We start from the raw sequence: 18,911 nt of genomic DNA, 5'->3' as shown, positions 1-18,911 counted from the left end.
GCTGGCTGTAGGGCATGCCTTAAATCCAGCAGAAGTGTGCATGTGGGATGCCTGAATACAGTAAAGAGCACTCAGTACACCAACCTAATATTCTCTTTAAGCATCAGCTTCCAAATCTTTGCAAACTTGTTTCACCTCACAGGCTGAGATTTAGACTCCACACATGACCCTTGTTTGCTTTATGCTCGTGATGCCACACCTCTCTTCAGGAGTTAGTAGCCCTCCAGGTAGCCTTATAGAGTTAGTACATTCATTTACCTCCTAGAGTAATGAGCTGGTAAACAAAGATTGACTCGTGCATTTCTAAAACACACACAGAAGTTTGCTTTCCTGAAGGCATTCTCTAGATGGCAATGAAATGAATGGAGCTACCTTGGTTCACACCACCTGATGAGTTGGCTCTTCATTTCCATTATGGCACTACACGTACTCTTCCAACGATGAACCTATGATGAATTTGTACACAGCACCAAAGTCACAGCATGGAAATGGCCCCTTCTCCATCCTTCCCACCTCTCAGCTGCTGCTGTTACCATGACTAAGCAACAAAAGACTGAAGAATGCTGGAAGAGGTGAGATGGCACCTATATAGTGCAGGGAGCACAGGGGCACAAGGCATGAAGAAGTCTTATCACTTACGGACTAAAGCACAAGCAAGAAATCTTCATTGTGTTTGATCACAAACAGGGAGGAGAGGAAGGGGAAGAAATAATAGAAAAAAAGTCCCAAGATTGCTGTTTTCTTTGCTTATTTGAGTGTTAAGAATTTATTGATGGAAGCACTGGATCTTCAAAAACGAAATACTTGTAGCTAACATTTTGAAAAGAACCTAAAACGAAAAGCTCTTTTAAGAATGTATGGAAGAAGGAAAGAAGAAAAATGATTAATTACTGTCCTGTCAGGAGGACTTATGCTACAGAAGGTAAGTGAAACTTTTATCCTGTGTAGAAGTTAATAAATTTGATATTACAGCTGGAGAAAATAAGAATTCATGTTGGAATGTGAAATTGCAGTGACCTCACAATTATTAGTGCTGGATTACAGCACAGGCTGGTTGATGAAATAGATTTTTCTAGTGGTAAGTAATAAATCTCATGATAATGAAGCCATAAGATTCTGAAGATCTTCATTAACCATACAACAGCTTTATGTGACAGAATCACTGTGTACTTCTGAATGTGAATATCAGCCATATAAACCCCTTATTTGATTTTCACTTAAAAAAGCCCTATAAATGCAAATGGACTGAAGGCTGATATTGGCATTTATAACACTTTACTCAAGGTTGTATTGACATTGCTATTCTCCAGCATTATTTTCCAAGACATGCATCCCAGTAGCACTTGAAAGCTTGCAAGTTTTGCACAGCAAGCACTGCAAGACTCGTTCACCTTCATCCAGCAAACCCTTGACCTTGCAGAAAATAATTTCTGTCTCTCCTCCTAAGTACCAAACATACACAGGTATGTCTGTTCTCGCTTTGCACACTTATTTACTTTTACAGTGTTGAGTCAGACAGTGAAATCATTTCCCTTACCTGGTTGCAAACATTGCTCTCAAGGATGAGAAGGTTGCTGCATCTTCCTTCAAAGCCTTAAGTTCATTCCGTAGCTTGGTCATGGTTTCAGTCACCATTGCTTTTTCATTTTCGTACTTATTCTTCAAATTGGCTAATGCCACTTCAGCTGTCTGAAAACACAGATAAGGATATTTGCTTATGACAGAGATATCTGATAACAGCTCAGATGCCATGCTTGCTTTTACTTTAAGTTTCCTTCTCCATTCAAACAGCAAAAGAAGGTTAGACCTGAACCGTGCCCTTTAATGTCATCTTTTAAGTTGTCCTCCATAAAGTCAGGAACAGGAGAAAGCAGTTGAAAGGACAAAGCCAATTATAATGTGCTGGCTACAACTCAACACCTTAAATGTCTGTGCAAAATGGTTCAGCTGCATGTTGAAGGCTCAGGCAAATGAGCAAGTTACTACAGCTTAAGGATTTGCTACCACATCCTTGAGAAACAAGGTGCATCTCTGACCACGTTGCAAATGGGACACACGGCACATTAGACTCAGCCTTGGTAGCTGAGGGCTGAACTGACTTGGTTTTCCTCATGCTTTCTGCCATGGCTTTCCTTGCATGAGGTGACTGCTAGGGTGTGACAGCTGCTTTTCATGTCTGAACACTGGCAATACCTACTGTTGAGCAAAACTACATTATTCTGTTAGCTCTAATTACTACAAAAAAAGAAGAAAGAAAGTGTAAATTACAATTTTCACTTAAAAGGAAAGCAAGGCTTTGTAGCCACCTATTTCTTTATTTCTCTGCTTCCTTCTTTCTTTTATTTTGTCCATTTCATCCACTAGAGTTCTTCACTTTCCTGACTATCTAATTACATTTTAGTAATTACATTTGTCTTATATTTACAAGAGTTGAATCTTCTGTTTTAATTATGAAATGTAGTATCATTTTGAATTTATTCAAAATACATCCCTTTATAGGGGCTTTACACTACTGCTACGAGACATTTTAAATTATTGCCATTGAATTACCTTAAAAAAAAATGTTTCCTTTTGAATTTACCTAGAGTGTGTGTGTGGGGGTATTATTTTTTACTTCACTTAGTGCAGAATAAGTTGTAGCATTTCATATCAGCAATGAGTTTTCCCTGTTGATCTTGTGGGTTTGTGAACCATCATAAGGGGAAAGAATTGTGGAAAACATTATTTCAAAGATGCCAGCAAAGGGATGCTAATGACCAAATACTTGGAAACTGATTTTCAACTCAGTTTTCTGAATCTTGTCACTAACAATGCCTCTTAAGAAAAGGACATTATTAACATCTCCTACTAAAACACAACTCTATTCATTTGTACCTGGGGAAACAGCAGTTACAAATGGCCACACTAAAATAAAAATTCCTTTTTTTTTTCAATTATATATCCAGCAATAAAGTTTTTTCTACTTTCACACTAGTTTACATTGAGAAAATTAAAAAAAATGCTAGTAACTTCCTGAAATTTTAAATATTTATTTTTTCATGTCAAACTTGAAATTATCAGCAACACATTGTAAAATAAAATAAAACAAAAGCCACTTAGGGTTTGTAGCAGCCTTGATGACATATGCTTTGGTATAATGTAGGATGGTAGACACCATCCTACGCCTTAGCAAGAAGAAAACAGAAATCATCAGCTTTCTGTGTTTCCAGTCATGAGCAAAAATTAACACATAAATTAACATGGAGAAGAAAGATTAATTATGTTTAACAAAGATATATTTTTTAAAACAAATCTAGAACGTAGTGAGTCAGCAGACAAATTCCTTCTTAACAGGTATGATTAAATCAGATTAATTTAAGAATTTTCAGGTCACTAATGAGGCAGAAGTGATTTATGAGAGCAGAGATAGGTTCTGTTGCTCAAACTGAGTTCTGCTTTGGCCTAAAGCAGGAATTCAGATGTCTTTGTTCTGAAAGAGAAGGCCAGACTACTGTCCCTTAACTATGGCAGTTCAAATACAGAATTCACCTATTCAAGATTTTTCCTTTGTTTAGGAATAAAAATGAGTTAAAGATATGTGCTGTGCCACTTAATGGTAGGCTTATAAAAAAATAAATTAATTGTTTCAGTATTGGAAACATACATATTCCCTGTAAGCCCTGTAAAACTTTACACAACAGGGGAACTGTGTGCAAGGACTAGAGCTAGTTAACTGCAATCAATGCCCTTTCCTCTTGCCCCTCCAGTTATTCTTCATAACCAAAATTCTCTGTCTCAACAGAAACCAAAGGGGAAAATGTCATTCTGCAGAAATTCATGAAGATCACCTCCCGTGCAGCAACTCAATATTCATGTTCTGGCTGGTTGTGCTGATCTAGCAAAACAAAGTTTCAGTGCCTGCAGTTCAACTGACCTGTTTGCTCTGGTCATTTTGCATTACCAGAGAAGTGTGCTAGAAAGCATTAAGTGTTACAGCTCAAGACAAGGCAACATTTTACTATTGCCTTTTCTCTGAATGATTTAGAAAAACATAATATTGGTATTCTGAAGTGGGAAAGGATAACACTAATTAATTACTTCTATTTTTCCCATAGATAATCAACAATTTTATACCCAGTAGCTTTTATGTAGCTGCAGTTGAAATTTATTTTCCAGGTATGGTAGAACCATGAGAAAGTGTGTTTTTCCATCACTAATGCCTTAATATAACTTTATTGTAATAAAAATTTAAAATATGTAGAATATAAAAAAATATGTATTTTATCATAAAACAATGACCTCAACAGTCCTTTCTCATTGTTAACCATTTTAATAGGTTCTGTATATATGCCTAACAAGCTTTTCAACATGCTCCTTTGCAGGCTGCCCAGGGTCTCCCTTCTGAAGTTCTCCTAAGTGAAGAATCACGAGCACAAGTACAGACCAGCAAAGCAAAACCGAGCAAAATGTGTTTTTAATAGGCAAGAAAGTAGAAATCAGGAGATGCTTCTGCTAGAAATGTGCAGACAGGCAACCACAGCCAGTGGAGCAGAAGGGCATTGCTTTAATGTGATGCTCAGCTTGCTAAATCAATCTGTGTAAGAGCCTGCGTGCAGCAGTCTATGCGGATGCTCAGGTTACCCAGAGCTCATCAGTTTGGGACCTGGATGCTGACTGAGGCCGACTGCTGTCAGACTCCCTGGCTCTGAGGATGCCGTTTTACAATGCAGCTAAATCAATCTATATTGGCTAGCTGCCACGGAAAGAATAATCACCCAGCCTTTCCCCATCCCTAACCTTTGTACACTGGATGGTTTTCTTCTGTGGTTACCACGAGCTGATCTAGGGAGCTGAACAGGCAGAAAATGAGCCTGAAGCATCTTGGAGACAGGATGCGTAATGGGGAGCATGGCTGAGGGTACAAGGGGTGGTTGGATCCCCTCTTGCAGAGTATCCATGTGTCTGGTTACCTCTGCTGCACTGCTAGGCTGTGCTGTGAGTACCATACCCAGGAATAAGGCAGACTGAAGACACAACTTCATGCTGTTCTTCCTCCAGCAGAAGCTACAGCCTAAATTATTTGTTTGTTCTTTCTCGTTACCAATCTCCAAAACTGTGCCCACTGAACCATGTGTGTGACTGTGCCTGGAACCAGCTCTGGGGATAACCTAGCATAATCTAGGGAGGGAGCAAAGAGCTCCAACAAGTGGACTCCTGCCAGTGTGATACACCATCAAGGAAGAGAGCTAGGGCACACCGAGCTCACCATACCTGTTCCCCCAGAATACAGCTGCAGGGTTTGGGCCTTCAGGAGTTGAGTTGAACACATACCCAAGGTGCCGCCAGAACTAATAAAGTCCTTTTCATGCCTTTCCTTATCCTTACAGAAGAGACGCATGCTCAAATCCAGCTTCCTAAAGGTTGCCCTCCTAAAATCCATGAACATAGCTCATTTTCTCTATATAGATTTCACATTTCAGGAAGACTTTATATCTCATTTACTTTCTATTAAGAGTAGAAGAAGCAAACCAAGTAAAACCAAAATATTGCTGAAAGAATATTAAGTCCTGCAGTGGTAAGTACAAGAAAGGAGAACAGCAGCTTGCCATTTTAGTGCAGAAATCACACGTGATAATGAATCTTTCCACCCAGCTTCAGTGTACAAATTCCACTGCACTGTCTATATAACAACCGAGCTCTTGTTTATAGATCAGGTGCTGCACATGTGGTGTTACCCAGCCCAGTTATCTGAAGGACTTTTACCGATATCTCAGTTATGGAAGCTGCAGACAGCATAGTTATTGCCAACAATATGGATATGAAAGTCTTCCTTACTCATACAGCTCCTTCCCATTCAATTATTTACCTACAAGAATGACTGATCATATTTCAGTCACAATTTCAGGATATTAAATTCCCCATACAGGCATGTTTGCTCTCTGTAAGCTATTAGAAACCAAAATCAAAACCATTACTGACCTGGTCCTAAAAGTTATTATATCATTAACTTGATATTACTTCACAATTTATGCTTCCTGTTAATCCTAATGTTACTTGGTTTTGCTCCACGAAACTGGTGCTGACACAGTAATTACAGCTACAAATAAACAGATACATAAATCAAGCTGAAGTAAGCAAGCAAGCTAGCAAGATATATGTTATGACTTGTTATCTTGAGCCATTGATTTGTTTAATAATCAATTTCCCTGGTCTTAGGTTTGTGGCTTCTCAGAGCAAATCATGTCCTCTTTTCTATCTTTCAATGTTTGGTGTCTTCTATTTCTGGCCCAGCCTAATGCTAAAATGCTGATGTGAAAATATTACTAAAGAAAACACAGCTAGATTAAAAAGAAAGACTTTAGCATCAGAGATTGTCAAATGCAGAAAGCTAGGCAATAGCTTATCAGGTTCAAACACATTTATTGCATGTTGTTAGAGATTTAAAAGCTGTAACTGCACTGCCAGAGTGCCCAGACCATTGCAACAGAAGGAGCAAGAAACAGAGATTCCTTCAGTGCTTTCCTGCAGTCAGGTAATTTCCTGTAGTCAGGTAATTTCCTGGTAGGAGAAGTGAACACAGTTCAAGTTTGTTCTTTTTTTTTTTTTTTTTTTTTTTTCTTCCAGTGAGCTGTCTGTCCCTGTACCTGGATAACAGAGGATGTTAGCACACTACAAAGAAATGTATGGCCAGGAAAAGGAAAGCTGTACATTTTTAATGGAATGTTGCAATACTTCTGGTGGTCACTAGATAGCACCAGTGCTTCCCCAATAAAGGGTGTAACTCCATTACTGAAATCCAGCCCCAAATTCCCAGGGCCCGGCTGCTGATCTGCCCCCAGGATTTGAATGTTGGGATGCTCTAAAAAGGCCAGATCTTGTAATTTTTTTTCCAGTGCATTCGATTGTGCTAATTTTGCCTTCCAAAATTATTAAAAAAATAAAAATCACCTTAAGTATCTCAGAGTACGATGTACAGGATGAAAAGACATCACTGCATGTCAACATCAGCTTCATTAGGTCTCAAGGGATGTTTTTAATAAATTGCAATATGAACTTTTGTGGTTTTAGAGAAAATGAAAAAAACTGATTCAGATGTCCTCTGTAGGCTTATCTAAATTGAACCCAGAGAGGAAAATATCCCCAACCTTTTGCTGCTTAGAAACTTACTATTTTGGAGAGGAAGAACTCAAGGGGATGAATCTTGACTTATGTTTTCTGAACATGAGATGTGTTTTTGGCTGCTTTTTGTCCTTGGGATACACTCATCGTCAGAGTGGCAGAATGGCAGTACTGCTACACCACAATTAACTCAACCCACATCTCTCTAACTTTAAATTTATTAACCCCTTTTATATTATTACACCTTTCAACTTGAAAGTTTGAGGATATCGGTATTTGGTTTGCATTACAAGAGTTGATACCCAGTTGAATAGCTACCGACATTTATGCTGTTACCCAACAAAGAAAAGTTTAGCTGATAGCACCTTCTTACACAGCAAATCTATCTTTCCCATTTCAGTGAGCACACTTCACGATGATGTGTTACTTCTGACAGTAATTTAAAGAAAAAAAAATCTTTAGAAAGATTGAGCTAGATTAAAATAAATGATAGGTCTATGCTACTGTAAAAAAAAAATAATCTTTGTTTTGGTATCTAAAGATGTACTTCAATTACATCTTAATTACATGGAAAATCCTCATGTAATTGCTCAGAGCTATTATTACTTAGCTAAGGATAGTACTTAATTACTCCAATTAATATTTAACATGTGTTGTATGGGGGGGTGGGTGTGCATGGTATAAATGACTCAATATATACTGAAATATAGATGCAATTTAAAAACCCCCAGTACCTAGAGATACAGTTGCAGATCCAATCATCAATTAATTTTCAAACTTTAACTTCAGATTCATCAACTTCTGGGAATTTTAATACTGAAATCCTATCATTATCATCACAGAATAGAATCCCAAGCTATTAACCAGGATTTATGCCCCCATGTGGTTATTACTACACAACTTTAAGATGAGAAAAGTCCTGGGCAATCTGGATACTCTGTCCCTGCAGAGTCTTGCATTCACATGTAATTCTGTGCATAAGAGGACTATCTGAAATAAATAGAACTGTTTGCATGTTCAAATTTAACTTCTTAAAATATTTTCAGACCCAGAATCTATCAGATACAAGGGGTTTGGGAGGATATACCATGCAAAAATATTGTGAGTATTCTTGAAAAACACACCATTATGCAGTCCTCTTTTGGCATTTAATATAGAATGCCGCAATTCTCAGCCTATTTACATCAGTATAACATCAAAAATAAAGCGGGTTTGATGATTTGATGGTAAGACCCTGATAATTACAGGCCTGTCAGTTTCACTTCGCTGCCTGGCAAAATTATGGAGAAAATTATTCTGGTAGTTATTGAAAAACACCTGAAGGACAATGTGGTCACTGGCCACAGCCAAGGCGGGTTCATGAGGGTAAGGTCCTGTTTAATGAACTTAATTTCCTTTTATGACAAGGTCACCCATCTAGTTGACCAAGGGAAGCCAGTTATGTAATCTTTTTGGATTCCAGTAAAGCTTTTGATACTGTTTCTCACAGTATCCTTCTGGACAAAATGTCCAGCATACAGCTAGATAAAAACATAACGTAATAGGTGACCAATTGGCTGATGGATCAGGCTTCAAGAGTTGTAAGTAAATGGGGTTACATGAGACTGGTGGCCGGCCACTAGTGGGATTCCACAGGGCTCCATTTTGGGGCCAGTTCTCTCGAATGTTTTCATGAATGAGTTAAATGTAGAACTAGAAGATGTACTGAGTAAGTTTCCAGATGATACTAAATTGAGATGAGCTTCTGACTCCATCAAGGGTAGAGAGGCCTTACAGAGAGATCTGGACAAACTAGAGAGATGGGTAATCACCAACAATACGAAGTTTAACAAGAGCAAGTGCCAGATTCTGCACCTGGGAAGGGGCAACCCTGGGTATACGTACAGACTGGGGGATGAGAGGCTAGAGAGCACCCCTGCAAAAAGGGATCTGATGGTGTGGTTGATGGCATTGAATGTGAGTAAGCAGCGTGCCCTGCCCTAAACAAACCAAAAATTTTATATTATAAAGGATAAAAAATGTTACAATAGCAGGAGAAGTTATAAGAATAATATATATGTTTTGTTTTGTTTTTTTTAAAATCCAATTACCTGTAAATAAAATAACCCAGCATTTCACCTGGTGTTTTATCACAAAAATGCCCTGCTCTATACAATCCAAGGTGACTGCTTGCACTCTTACACCTGCCATTCTCTTCAAGAAGAGTGCTTTAGCTTTCTGTTTTTTAATTTAATTTCCTTAAAGTTGCTGAGGTGCTTGACTGTAGTGGATCCCTCCCCATCTCTCTCCTCTGCTTTTCCCTCCCTCTCTCTGCTGCCTGAGCCCTTATTTAATGGTGGGTGCTGGAAAAAAGCAGAGGTGGAGAGCTTAGAGAGGAGGTGGGGTGGTAGATAAGAAAGGCCTGCCATCACTGTGATTGAGAGGCTCAGTAAAATCTCTCCCCCTGAAATACTGATGGATAAGCTTGCAAGTGACCTGTATAAATAACAGGCACTCCTAGCCGGCTCTCTTTTTGGCACCTTACCTGCTTGTTGGCTTTCAGCACTGCTCTCAGGGTTGCTATCTGCTCCCGCTTGGTACTCAGGAGGGATTTCAGCTTCAGTATCTCTTCCATTAAGGCCTCCTTGTCTTTGTCAATCATGGGTGCCAGCTCCCGAGCTGCAGCACGCTGGCGCGACAGCTGCAGCGACCGGTCTACAGCCTTCTGCAAGTGCTTGATTTGGTCCCTTATTATGGCATTGAGGTTGTAGATGTTCATCGGCTCTTTGCGAATGTCACTGGTATCGGAGACAGGGGAGGAAGGAGGGGCTGTGATGACAGGGGAAATTGTAGGTGTTTTAGTTGGGCTCTGCTCCTTGCCAGGCTCCATGGCCTCTTTTGTCACCTGCTCGGTTGGGGTCCTGGCTTCTACGGGCGATGCCATTCCCCTTCTAGCAAGTCGCGGGGAAAGGAGACCTCGAGGGTCATCTGGTCCTTTCAGGCTGCCACTGCGGGTGACTCTGCTTTGCCTGTAATAGTCCAACATAACCCTGTTTGGTGTCTCGTTGTTGCACAGGCAGACATGATGGTAGAGCTGAGCCAGTTCTTCACTAAACGTCACCAGCTCATCCTGGGCGGTGTTGAGGGTATTGTGGTTTTCATTCGCTATGCTTGTCATCCTTTGTAATTCCTTTTCCATGTGGACCATTTTTTCCTGGCTTTCCTTGGTCGACTTCTCCAGGGTTGTCACCTGTTCATCATACGTCTGGATTCTGCTCTCATACTTGGCCTTCTCTTCAGTGTAGTTTTCCACATGTTTATTATATTTCTCCTTTAAGGCTTTGATTTCTGCTTTAAGGTCTATCACCTCTGTAACAGCTACTTTGTATTTACATTCTAGAATCTCCAAGCCATTGATGTCCACTTCATAGTCATGTGCTTCCTCGCCAGGATCTCGGCCCTTCTCACAGTCATGCTCTGCTTTTAGCTCCTTGTTGCTTTGCAGCCCCCTCATGGCATTGACGTGTTCCGTGAGCCTGTGGACTCGCTCATGTTGCTCGGTCAGGGCTCCCTTTGTGTGCTCCAGCTGTGTCTGAGACTCTTGCAGGTTGGCCAGGAGAATTGCCTTCTCTCTCTCCACCTGCAACAGAGTCAAAGTTAGACACAGACACCTGGCATCTGATCCTACCCATGCTTTTCTGCTGAACGCCAAACTCAGCCAATCGTGTTCATCACTTCCATTCCCCCACTCTGCATATGCAACCTGAGGGCTTCCAAAAGACTCAACCCATATATCCCTAAGCCATGAAATTAAATCAAAGAGATATGTGTAACTTGTAGAGGATTATGAAGTCCCAGCTTCTGCTGCCATATGCAGTATCTCACACATTGCCCACGGAAGAATTAGTGCCCAAGCCCTAAGTGCATAGTCAGCTAGCGTGATAATACTGGATTTATCAAGACATATGCTCCCTGAATTTTAATAGGCATAACTGCATCACTGTCAACTATAACATGTTACACTGATACATACACATCTCCCAACGCAGTTTAAATTCACATTTTCTGTGAATAGCTTTACCATTCTCCACAATTTTTATTTATATCTTTGGACTGTTGCAAATTTTCATAAAGGAGGGCTTGATCACTGAATGCAAATACAGTAAACAAATGGCTGTGTACATTTCCACAAATTAGATCAAATAACCCACCATGTGTGAATACAACGCAGATCAGGAGCCTGAACACATGAAGCTCATAGGAAGCCCCATTCCCCAGCACTTCAAGGAAAGCAAAATCCATCCTTTTAAGGATAATGCAGAAAAAGTGGTATTTGCAGTATAATTAACAAACCACTGGTTCTGACCTATTAAGTTCCTTTCTGAATAGCCACAGAGAAATGTGGATATTGAAAAGTGGAAGAGGTCCTAGAGGACTCTTCTTGAAGTTTTAAAGCACAGCATCTTCAAGCGAACAAGAAATATCTGCTCAGATATTCACTGCTCATAACACACCTGAATGATTCTCATTTCAAATTTTAGTGTAATGTTCCAACTTTTTCTTTTTTGCCTTCATCCTGTTCTGAGCTGTGAATTGGGAAGCAGAGGAAGGCACAGGGGCATGGCATGATTCTCACTCTCGTGGCCTTTGCAGCAGGATCTGGAGCCTATCAGGCTGACTGCTCTTACTCTGCTGCAGTATCTCAGCCCAGTATTTAGACGTGCAAAGACATCATGTTCCACACTCCCATTGTGCGTGACTGAATTACTAATTCAGAGAATTCAAAGCTGTCAGTTCTGAAAGACCCTTCAAAAAAGCATTGCCTTCCCTATCAGTATCTCCCCAGGTAGTGTTTGGAAGAGTCAAAGCAGCCACCATGAAACTCACTGATGGAAAAGAAAAGCCTTTTAGAGACTTTGAGCTTATTAATGTTGTCTCACAAAACGTTTGAAACAGTGGTTCAGACTCTTGTTATCTCATAATGGGGCTTCTGAGCAGTAGCTGCTGCTCAAAAATACTAGGGTTACTAAGGCATATGATGATCCCCTGGCTTTACAGAAAAGCTTTCAAAACATTGCCTCAATTATAACTTGCAATCGATCGCAGGCAAAGACCGTAAGATTAAAAATAGAAGCCACGTTAAAAACATTTAAATAGTCGTCCTAGTTTTCTTGTGTGCAGGTGACTGATGACTCAAGAAGAAAAAAAAAAAAGCATCATCATTATTTTATGACCCAAGAAAAATCTGTCTCCTTAAATATAGGAAGTGCCATTTAGGCACTACATAGCCTGTGCTGTAATGCAGAAGAGGACAGCTGAATGCAATGAGTACAGTGGTACAGCTGTTCCTGAGTTGCCATGCCAGTCTGCCTTTAGCCTGTCGTGCAGCTCACCACTGGTGTCATCCCACTCTTGTTGAGCATCTGGTTTACTGAGAGAAAACACAAAACAGCACAGTCCTCCCTCCTGCCGAGTCATTTTCTTAAACAGTGATGGCTCTGTGCAGATTTCCCTGCCAGGCCTATCCTGGGGACCAACACAGAGCTACCAGCAAAAGCATTTTCATTATCTTCCCTATGAATTTTCCACTGAGTAGTCTGCCTGAGGTCTGCTCTCCCTGGCAGCTCTCAGCTGAACTCTAGTTGCTACCACCTGGCACAGCAGGCTGCAGTGTTAATTACATTATCCTCACCAGCTAATGGAGGTATTTATTCCTTCAGCCTGGTAAGGAGAGATACATGTGAGCTTCTGGTAATTTAAAGGACCATCTCACCTTATGGTAGGAAGAAGCATGGATAATGATGCGCGCAGCAAAGACGGTTGGCTTTTTAAAGCATATGTGTCCACATGTGTGGGTGGGTATGTTCACGTGGAAGCAGGCAATTAACAGTGGATTCCACCACTGTAAAAATTAACACCCAAAGAGTTCTTTCTTACATTAAAAACAAAAACAAACAAACAAACAAAAAAAACTTGGTGCTAAAGAAGCACTGTTTCAGTGTCTGCTTAAATTTATCAGAGTCCTACCAGATTATTGACCTCAGCTGTCATATTCTATAATGAAGAAAAACTGCAACAGAGCTAATAGGGATCATTTACGATCATTCTTCTGCTAAACATAAATGGGGTCTGGAAACAAATACTTCTTTAAAATAGGAAGGATTGTTTCCAGAGAAAACATGCAAATTTAAAGCCCATACACCACCTTGTACAGTAAGTAAAATGAAATACACGGATCTACTGAATTTTACTCATTCTAGTTCAGTAATAATGGATGACATTAATCCACTTCTGCCTGAAGATAAATACGTGCTCCTACTTCCAGGGATAAAAAATGAAGCCCCAACTGAGCCCACAGTGCACCTTCTGAATATTAACAACTCTGCTGTTTCTAAGGACAGTAGTTACATTTATTGTTCTAGACAATAGTCTTTTTTCCACACAGAACAAATGTTTGGGAATAGGCTGCTCTTCTTCCATCTGTTTTTGTTTGGTTTTGTTTGTTTTTTTATGATGAAATTAGTAGCTGTGGAAAGGATCCTTGTCATTATCTTAAAATGAAAATAAAAGCAATTCAAAAGTATTTGAACCCATTTTGAAGTGTATCCTTCCTTCATTTCAAAGATTTCAGTTTGAGAAGTTTTCCTTCCCGATTTGTTTTATAGTTCGCAGTTATGGAAGCCAATTATAGCATTGCTGTTTAACTTTAAAAAAAAAAATAACATGAGAACATCAGTGACCAATTCCTGGTGAGACTGGAATAAATGAAAACGAGAACTCATGTCAAGAACATTGAATCTCATACACATCATTTTTGTCAGAGAGTAACAGGCAACTGGAGGAGTGTCAGAATCTGGGCTGACTGACACTTTTTCTTTTTTAAAAGCAAGCTTAATCTAAGGTTTATAATGTTGGCCTTGGCAATCAGGAAAGCAGCAGGAAGAGAGGAGTCCTAGGCTTTAAAACTGGGATGGATAATTCTTCCCACTGGACAAGAAAAGTGAAAGCAGAACAGAAAGCCTTGAGCAAATGGAATATGAGAATTTTCATCAAAACATTTATTATCTAGTGGATTTAAAAGACGGAAAGTTTTCACTTGCAATTGAATCTCTTCTAGGGACCAGCACAGATCACGGAGAATCAGCATCTTTAGAATTTGCGAAGTTGCAAAAGGATCTTTATCTGTCATGCTAACTTTTTTGGTCCAGGCTTCTGTTTGAGATAGAAGACTACGAAAACTTGCCACACACATGCACAAAATGGCAAATCTGAATTTGATTCTCTCAAAGAAGAAGCCCACTGTCCTATAGACAACAATGCTTCCTAAGGAGAGGGTCAGTTCTTTCAGCACTGTCATGGTATAAACTTCTTCTGAGTAAAGAAGAGGAGCATGTACCAAATACTGAGACATGACTGTATGAACACCACATGGCAAAGACACTGCTGAGGAGAAAAAATCCAATTTCACTGAAGAATTACCTTTTGTCAGTTTGAACCCAATTAAATCTCCCTCTTACCATGAGGAAAAACTTTTGATGGAATTTTTCACAGTTAATTCGTGTGACCCAGGGTGCGCTGATACAATGAAACAGAGAAGCTGATTGCTTTAAAAAGAGGACACATCAGCAGTTTGTAGTAAGCCTTCCAAGAGTATCTAAAGAAAAGAGGTTTCCAGCTAGGGACAGTCTCCCTTTTTCAAACCTTTTAACATCACTAGAACACTGAAAAAAAACGGAGGCTATTTCCATGAGCTGCTGGAGCCCAAAGAAGCCACTGTGACCAAAAAACGGTTAGATTTATCTTCTAGGGTCCTTCTACAGTCCTAAGATGGACAGCTAGCAGGTAGTGACTGTCAGAAAGCTGACTCTTTGTTTAAGGAGTGTAAAAGAAGTAAGTAATGCTAAAATCAGAGATTATAAACACATTTACAGTACCTTTCAAGTAGAAGCCTGCTGATTCAACAAGCTTAATATTTAATATAATCAAGAAAAGACTCAGCCAAACAACCTTGTTTTTTAATTTCCCAACAGCTTTCACTTCATATTTTTATTGCATACTCTTCATTGTAAATTATGCTTGAAAATAGTTAAACTGTATATTAAAATATGAACATATCAAAGCACGTTTTTCTGAAACCAGGTATTTTTTCTTAACATTGTGTTTCTGAATAAAATCACAACTTGCATATAATACATATGTAGAAGCAAAATATACATGCTGTTTCTATTTTAATACTGGAAGAGTCTCTACCAGAATTTTTCACAGAAATAAAATTCCAAATTTCAAGCTTTTCTGGCTAAAATATGTATATTTTGCATCAAAGTAAACTGTACTAGATGCCATTAACATTTTCCTTGTCGTAGCTCAGATCAAAACTTCCCACAGTGAGTTTGGCAATTAAGTAAATAAAACAATTAACACTTCAGTGAATACAGGACAAACTCATGGGGATTTATTCTTCTCCAGCCAGAGCTGAAAATTGGATTTGCTCAACTTTACCTCCAAATCACCTTTTACGTTGTAAGCAGATATTTCTTTAGGAGAGACCCTCTTTGTCATCCCACAGCTAGAAAATGCGGTATGTTTCTTTGAAGGTGCCAAAACCTTTCAAGCTCTTTTGGCAGAGCTGATGCTCAACAGCTTGGACAGAGGAACCCCTTCACTGTGTTGCACTGTACTCCTTTCTAAGGTAATGTCAGCTCTGGGCTATCAGCTTGAGTTTTAATTTGCATCACACCCCAAGCTCCTATTCTGGTTATGGCTGGGCTGAGCCTGGTTAAATTGAAAATAAATGATCCACGTGCACTCACCTATTCATCTGCTGGTACTGCCCACATGGACAAGGCCATTGTGTGGCACCTCAGATGCTCTGTGAGTACAGAGGTATTAAGAGGAATGTTTCTCCCCTTTTGTTCTGTCCTGGTTGCATGCTCAGTTTAATGGCAAAAAAAAAACTCTGACTTGCAAGGATCATAATCAAATCTACCTGTATTTCACTTTTTTTTTTTCTTTCCAGGATAACTTTGGTCATACTGAAGAGGACGTTATTCTACTTGCAATCTCAGTAATATTTCCCATTATTAAACCAGGAAAAGAGAATCTAGCCACCTGCAACTACAGGAACTAAGTCCCTTTCTACTCTTCCCAGTAAACATCAGCTCAGATGATGCTGACTGTGCACAGACAGTTATTCTTTCCTCTAAGGTTATTTCTAGCAAAATCTGAATATGGAGAAACACCGAAGTAGAAATGGTCGAGAACAACATTGGGGGAAGTTGAGGTCAATGCAAAAACTGGCACCTGGGTCCATATGATGTGTGCCCACGAGTTTTAGGACATTAAATTAAACTCTTACCTGCATGAGTTGCTGCTTCAGTTTCTGTATTTCTGATATGTTGAGCTCACTGAAGAGGTCAGAGACGGGGTGCAGAGATTCTCCTTTCCTACCCGTGGGAGTTCGGTAGTCACCATTGAGTTTCACAAGAGGCCCATGGATATGTCCATTCATTTTGTCATCATTGTTGGGCTCGCTCGCATCCTCTGCAAACTTTAATCCATCTACTGATATATTAATATGGTTATTATACATACTATCATTGAGGTTGATATACTGGGAGAGTTCCTTTCTCAGATTGTTCTTTTGCTCCCTTTCATTTTTTAAAGTTTCCAAGGCTTCCTCCAGCTGATGTTCAGCTATCTCCTTCAGCCGGATGGCGTCTTCTAGCTGACTGTTAAGCAACACTGTCTCCTCCTCAAATCGTTTAATCTCATGCTTTAAGCCTTCATATTCAACCTGAATTAGACAAGACAAAGAACATTCATAATACTAAAACTTGAGTCATGAAAACCTGCCATTTATCAGCCTTATTGAAATAGGTACTACAGAAAATATAATGTTAAATACCAGGCATTGCCTGCAGCTGCAAAGAAATGTCTGCACAGAAAACACAAGTGCAGCTTTCTCTGTTGAAGACTCAACTGCTCACTTTTTATGGCAGGTATGGAACAGGAAATGTTACACCTTTTCCCAAATAACTTATGACAATAAACAATGTATTTCATGGAAAGAAAGCTGTTTAGTAGCAGGTGTGATGGTAACCATCGATTTATTACGAATTACCATTAGCAATGTTGGTATATCATGGTACAAAGAGATCTCAGGTTAATATAGGCTGATTTATTAATTACAAATATTCCAAAGATTACTGCATATCTAAATTTTTACCAGATGTAAAGTCACTCAGGCATGGATATTCTAAAGTACCTTGGTGTCTCAGCAGTGTTCAAAAATATTGATGGAAGGAGCAGAAACTGCAGGAGAGACTCAACTCTTCTCTGTGTTACATGTTCTTCTTTATTCAAAAAGCATTTAATTTTAAAAATTGGATATCTTGCTATTCACACAATCACTTTAAACTCTGAGATGCCTAAACTGTAGCACATTCAGCCACACAGTCCTTGAACTGTGTGTAGGGATGCCATTTTGGAGCACGTGGCAACCTGTTGTTGCCTGAAACACTTCCACCACTGACCTGGCACTGCTGCACCAGCCCTGGAAGGACTCATGGTCCTTTGCCTTTGACAGCCCCACACACATTGCAGGATTTTATCAGTGTATTTACGTGCAGTGTGGGCTGAGGTAATCATCTCTCTTCTTAAAGGCAACTCTGACATCTCCCACAACAAAAGTGCAGTCCTCTCTACTGCACCTAAAAAGAAGCAAAGCCTACAGAAAACCAATTCTAGCTTGAAACCAGTTGCTCAGCAATGTAAAGACAGTGCAGAAGTTCCCCAGAGTGGCACATCTTCCCTTGCTGGCCCTCCTCATCTTCCTTTTCACTGCTAAAAAAATCCCACAGCATTGAAAAGGAAGACTGATAAAAATGATCATACTTAGATTTTTAGTTTAATTGTAACCATTTAGTCATCCACCATTTCATTTCTAAATGCCAAAAATTCCCTGAAATTCCCTGTATTGGGTGAAATAATTTGATGGTTTAGCAAAGAAGGAAAAGAACCCTGAACTTTCATGCTTCTATAAAAATAAAAATATTAAAAAAAAAACTTTTCATTTGAGATATTTCTAATTCAAATGAATATGCATTACTATGTGCAATTTTAAGCCATTGTCTAAAGTATTTTTCATTTGATATATGTATGTATGTATGTTTTTAAACAAACTATAAGATTCTGGTGAATACAGAAACATTAGCTATTCCTTTTGGAGTAGAATATTTATCAACCTATCAAACTTCTTGTACTCATAAGCTTTTGGAAAGGCAAGCTTAAAAATCAAAGTACTAATCTTCAAATCCAGAGAATGAAAAAAATATTGAACAACAAAGAAAGTTTCCAAGTTATACTGAGAGAAAAGAAAAATCTGTAGTATTTTGAAATTTCCATTTACGTACGAGGTATCTTCTGTGATTGTAGAAAGATGTTCATCTAAATATATATATAAATATTAAATCCAAACAAGTATCTATGTTTATAACTTAAAGACTTGGAGGGAAAGAAAAAAAACAACAAACAGCAACAACAACAAAAAACACACATCTTCCATTTTTCCATTTTAAGTCCATATGAAAACCAGAGTTCTACATTATCCATACAGTAACCATGGATTCTTGCTTACAAAAGCTACAAAAATGATGACAGTTTCTCACCAATACTTGTAACATATGGTTTTGTAAATTAGAGTAGTAAAATATAAAATGCTCTTGATATTTTATCTTGTAGATTAAAATTGGTTTTGGAATCACATGTGCGTGGGTATGTGATACAAAATGACTGACTTTTTATGTCATTCAAAATGTGGCAATGCTTTTTCTCTC

General features: G+C 39.1%; 1 protein-coding gene across 17 annotated transcripts in view; it reads right to left on the bottom strand.

Annotated features, from left to right (window-relative positions):
• The window catches only part of BICD1 (BICD cargo adaptor 1), a 174,251-nt gene that overhangs the window by 32,646 nt on the left and 122,694 nt on the right, over positions 1-18,911 (bottom strand). For 11 of the 17 annotated variants that reach the window (XM_068662264.1, XM_068662284.1, XM_068662301.1 and 8 more), the window contains 3 exons: positions 16,433-16,903; positions 9,623-10,717; positions 1,538-1,689 (listed from right to left, as the gene is read on the bottom strand). In XM_068662264.1, coding sequence (XP_068518365.1) covers positions 1,538-1,689; positions 9,623-10,717; positions 16,433-16,903 — 1,718 coding nt within the window. The remainder of the gene's footprint in view (positions 1-1,537; positions 1,690-9,622; positions 10,718-16,432; positions 16,904-18,911) is intronic. The other 6 variants (XM_068662293.1, XM_068662273.1, XM_068662311.1 and 3 more) reach the window with 1 other exon arrangement.

The sequence above is a fragment of the Anas acuta genome, chromosome 1 (genome assembly GCF_963932015.1).
Source record: "Anas acuta chromosome 1, bAnaAcu1.1, whole genome shotgun sequence".
NCBI lineage: Eukaryota > Metazoa > Chordata > Aves > Anseriformes > Anatidae > Anas > Anas acuta.
The sequence above is the reverse complement of the archived record's forward strand: the minus strand, read 5'-3'. Positions and strand labels throughout refer to the sequence as shown.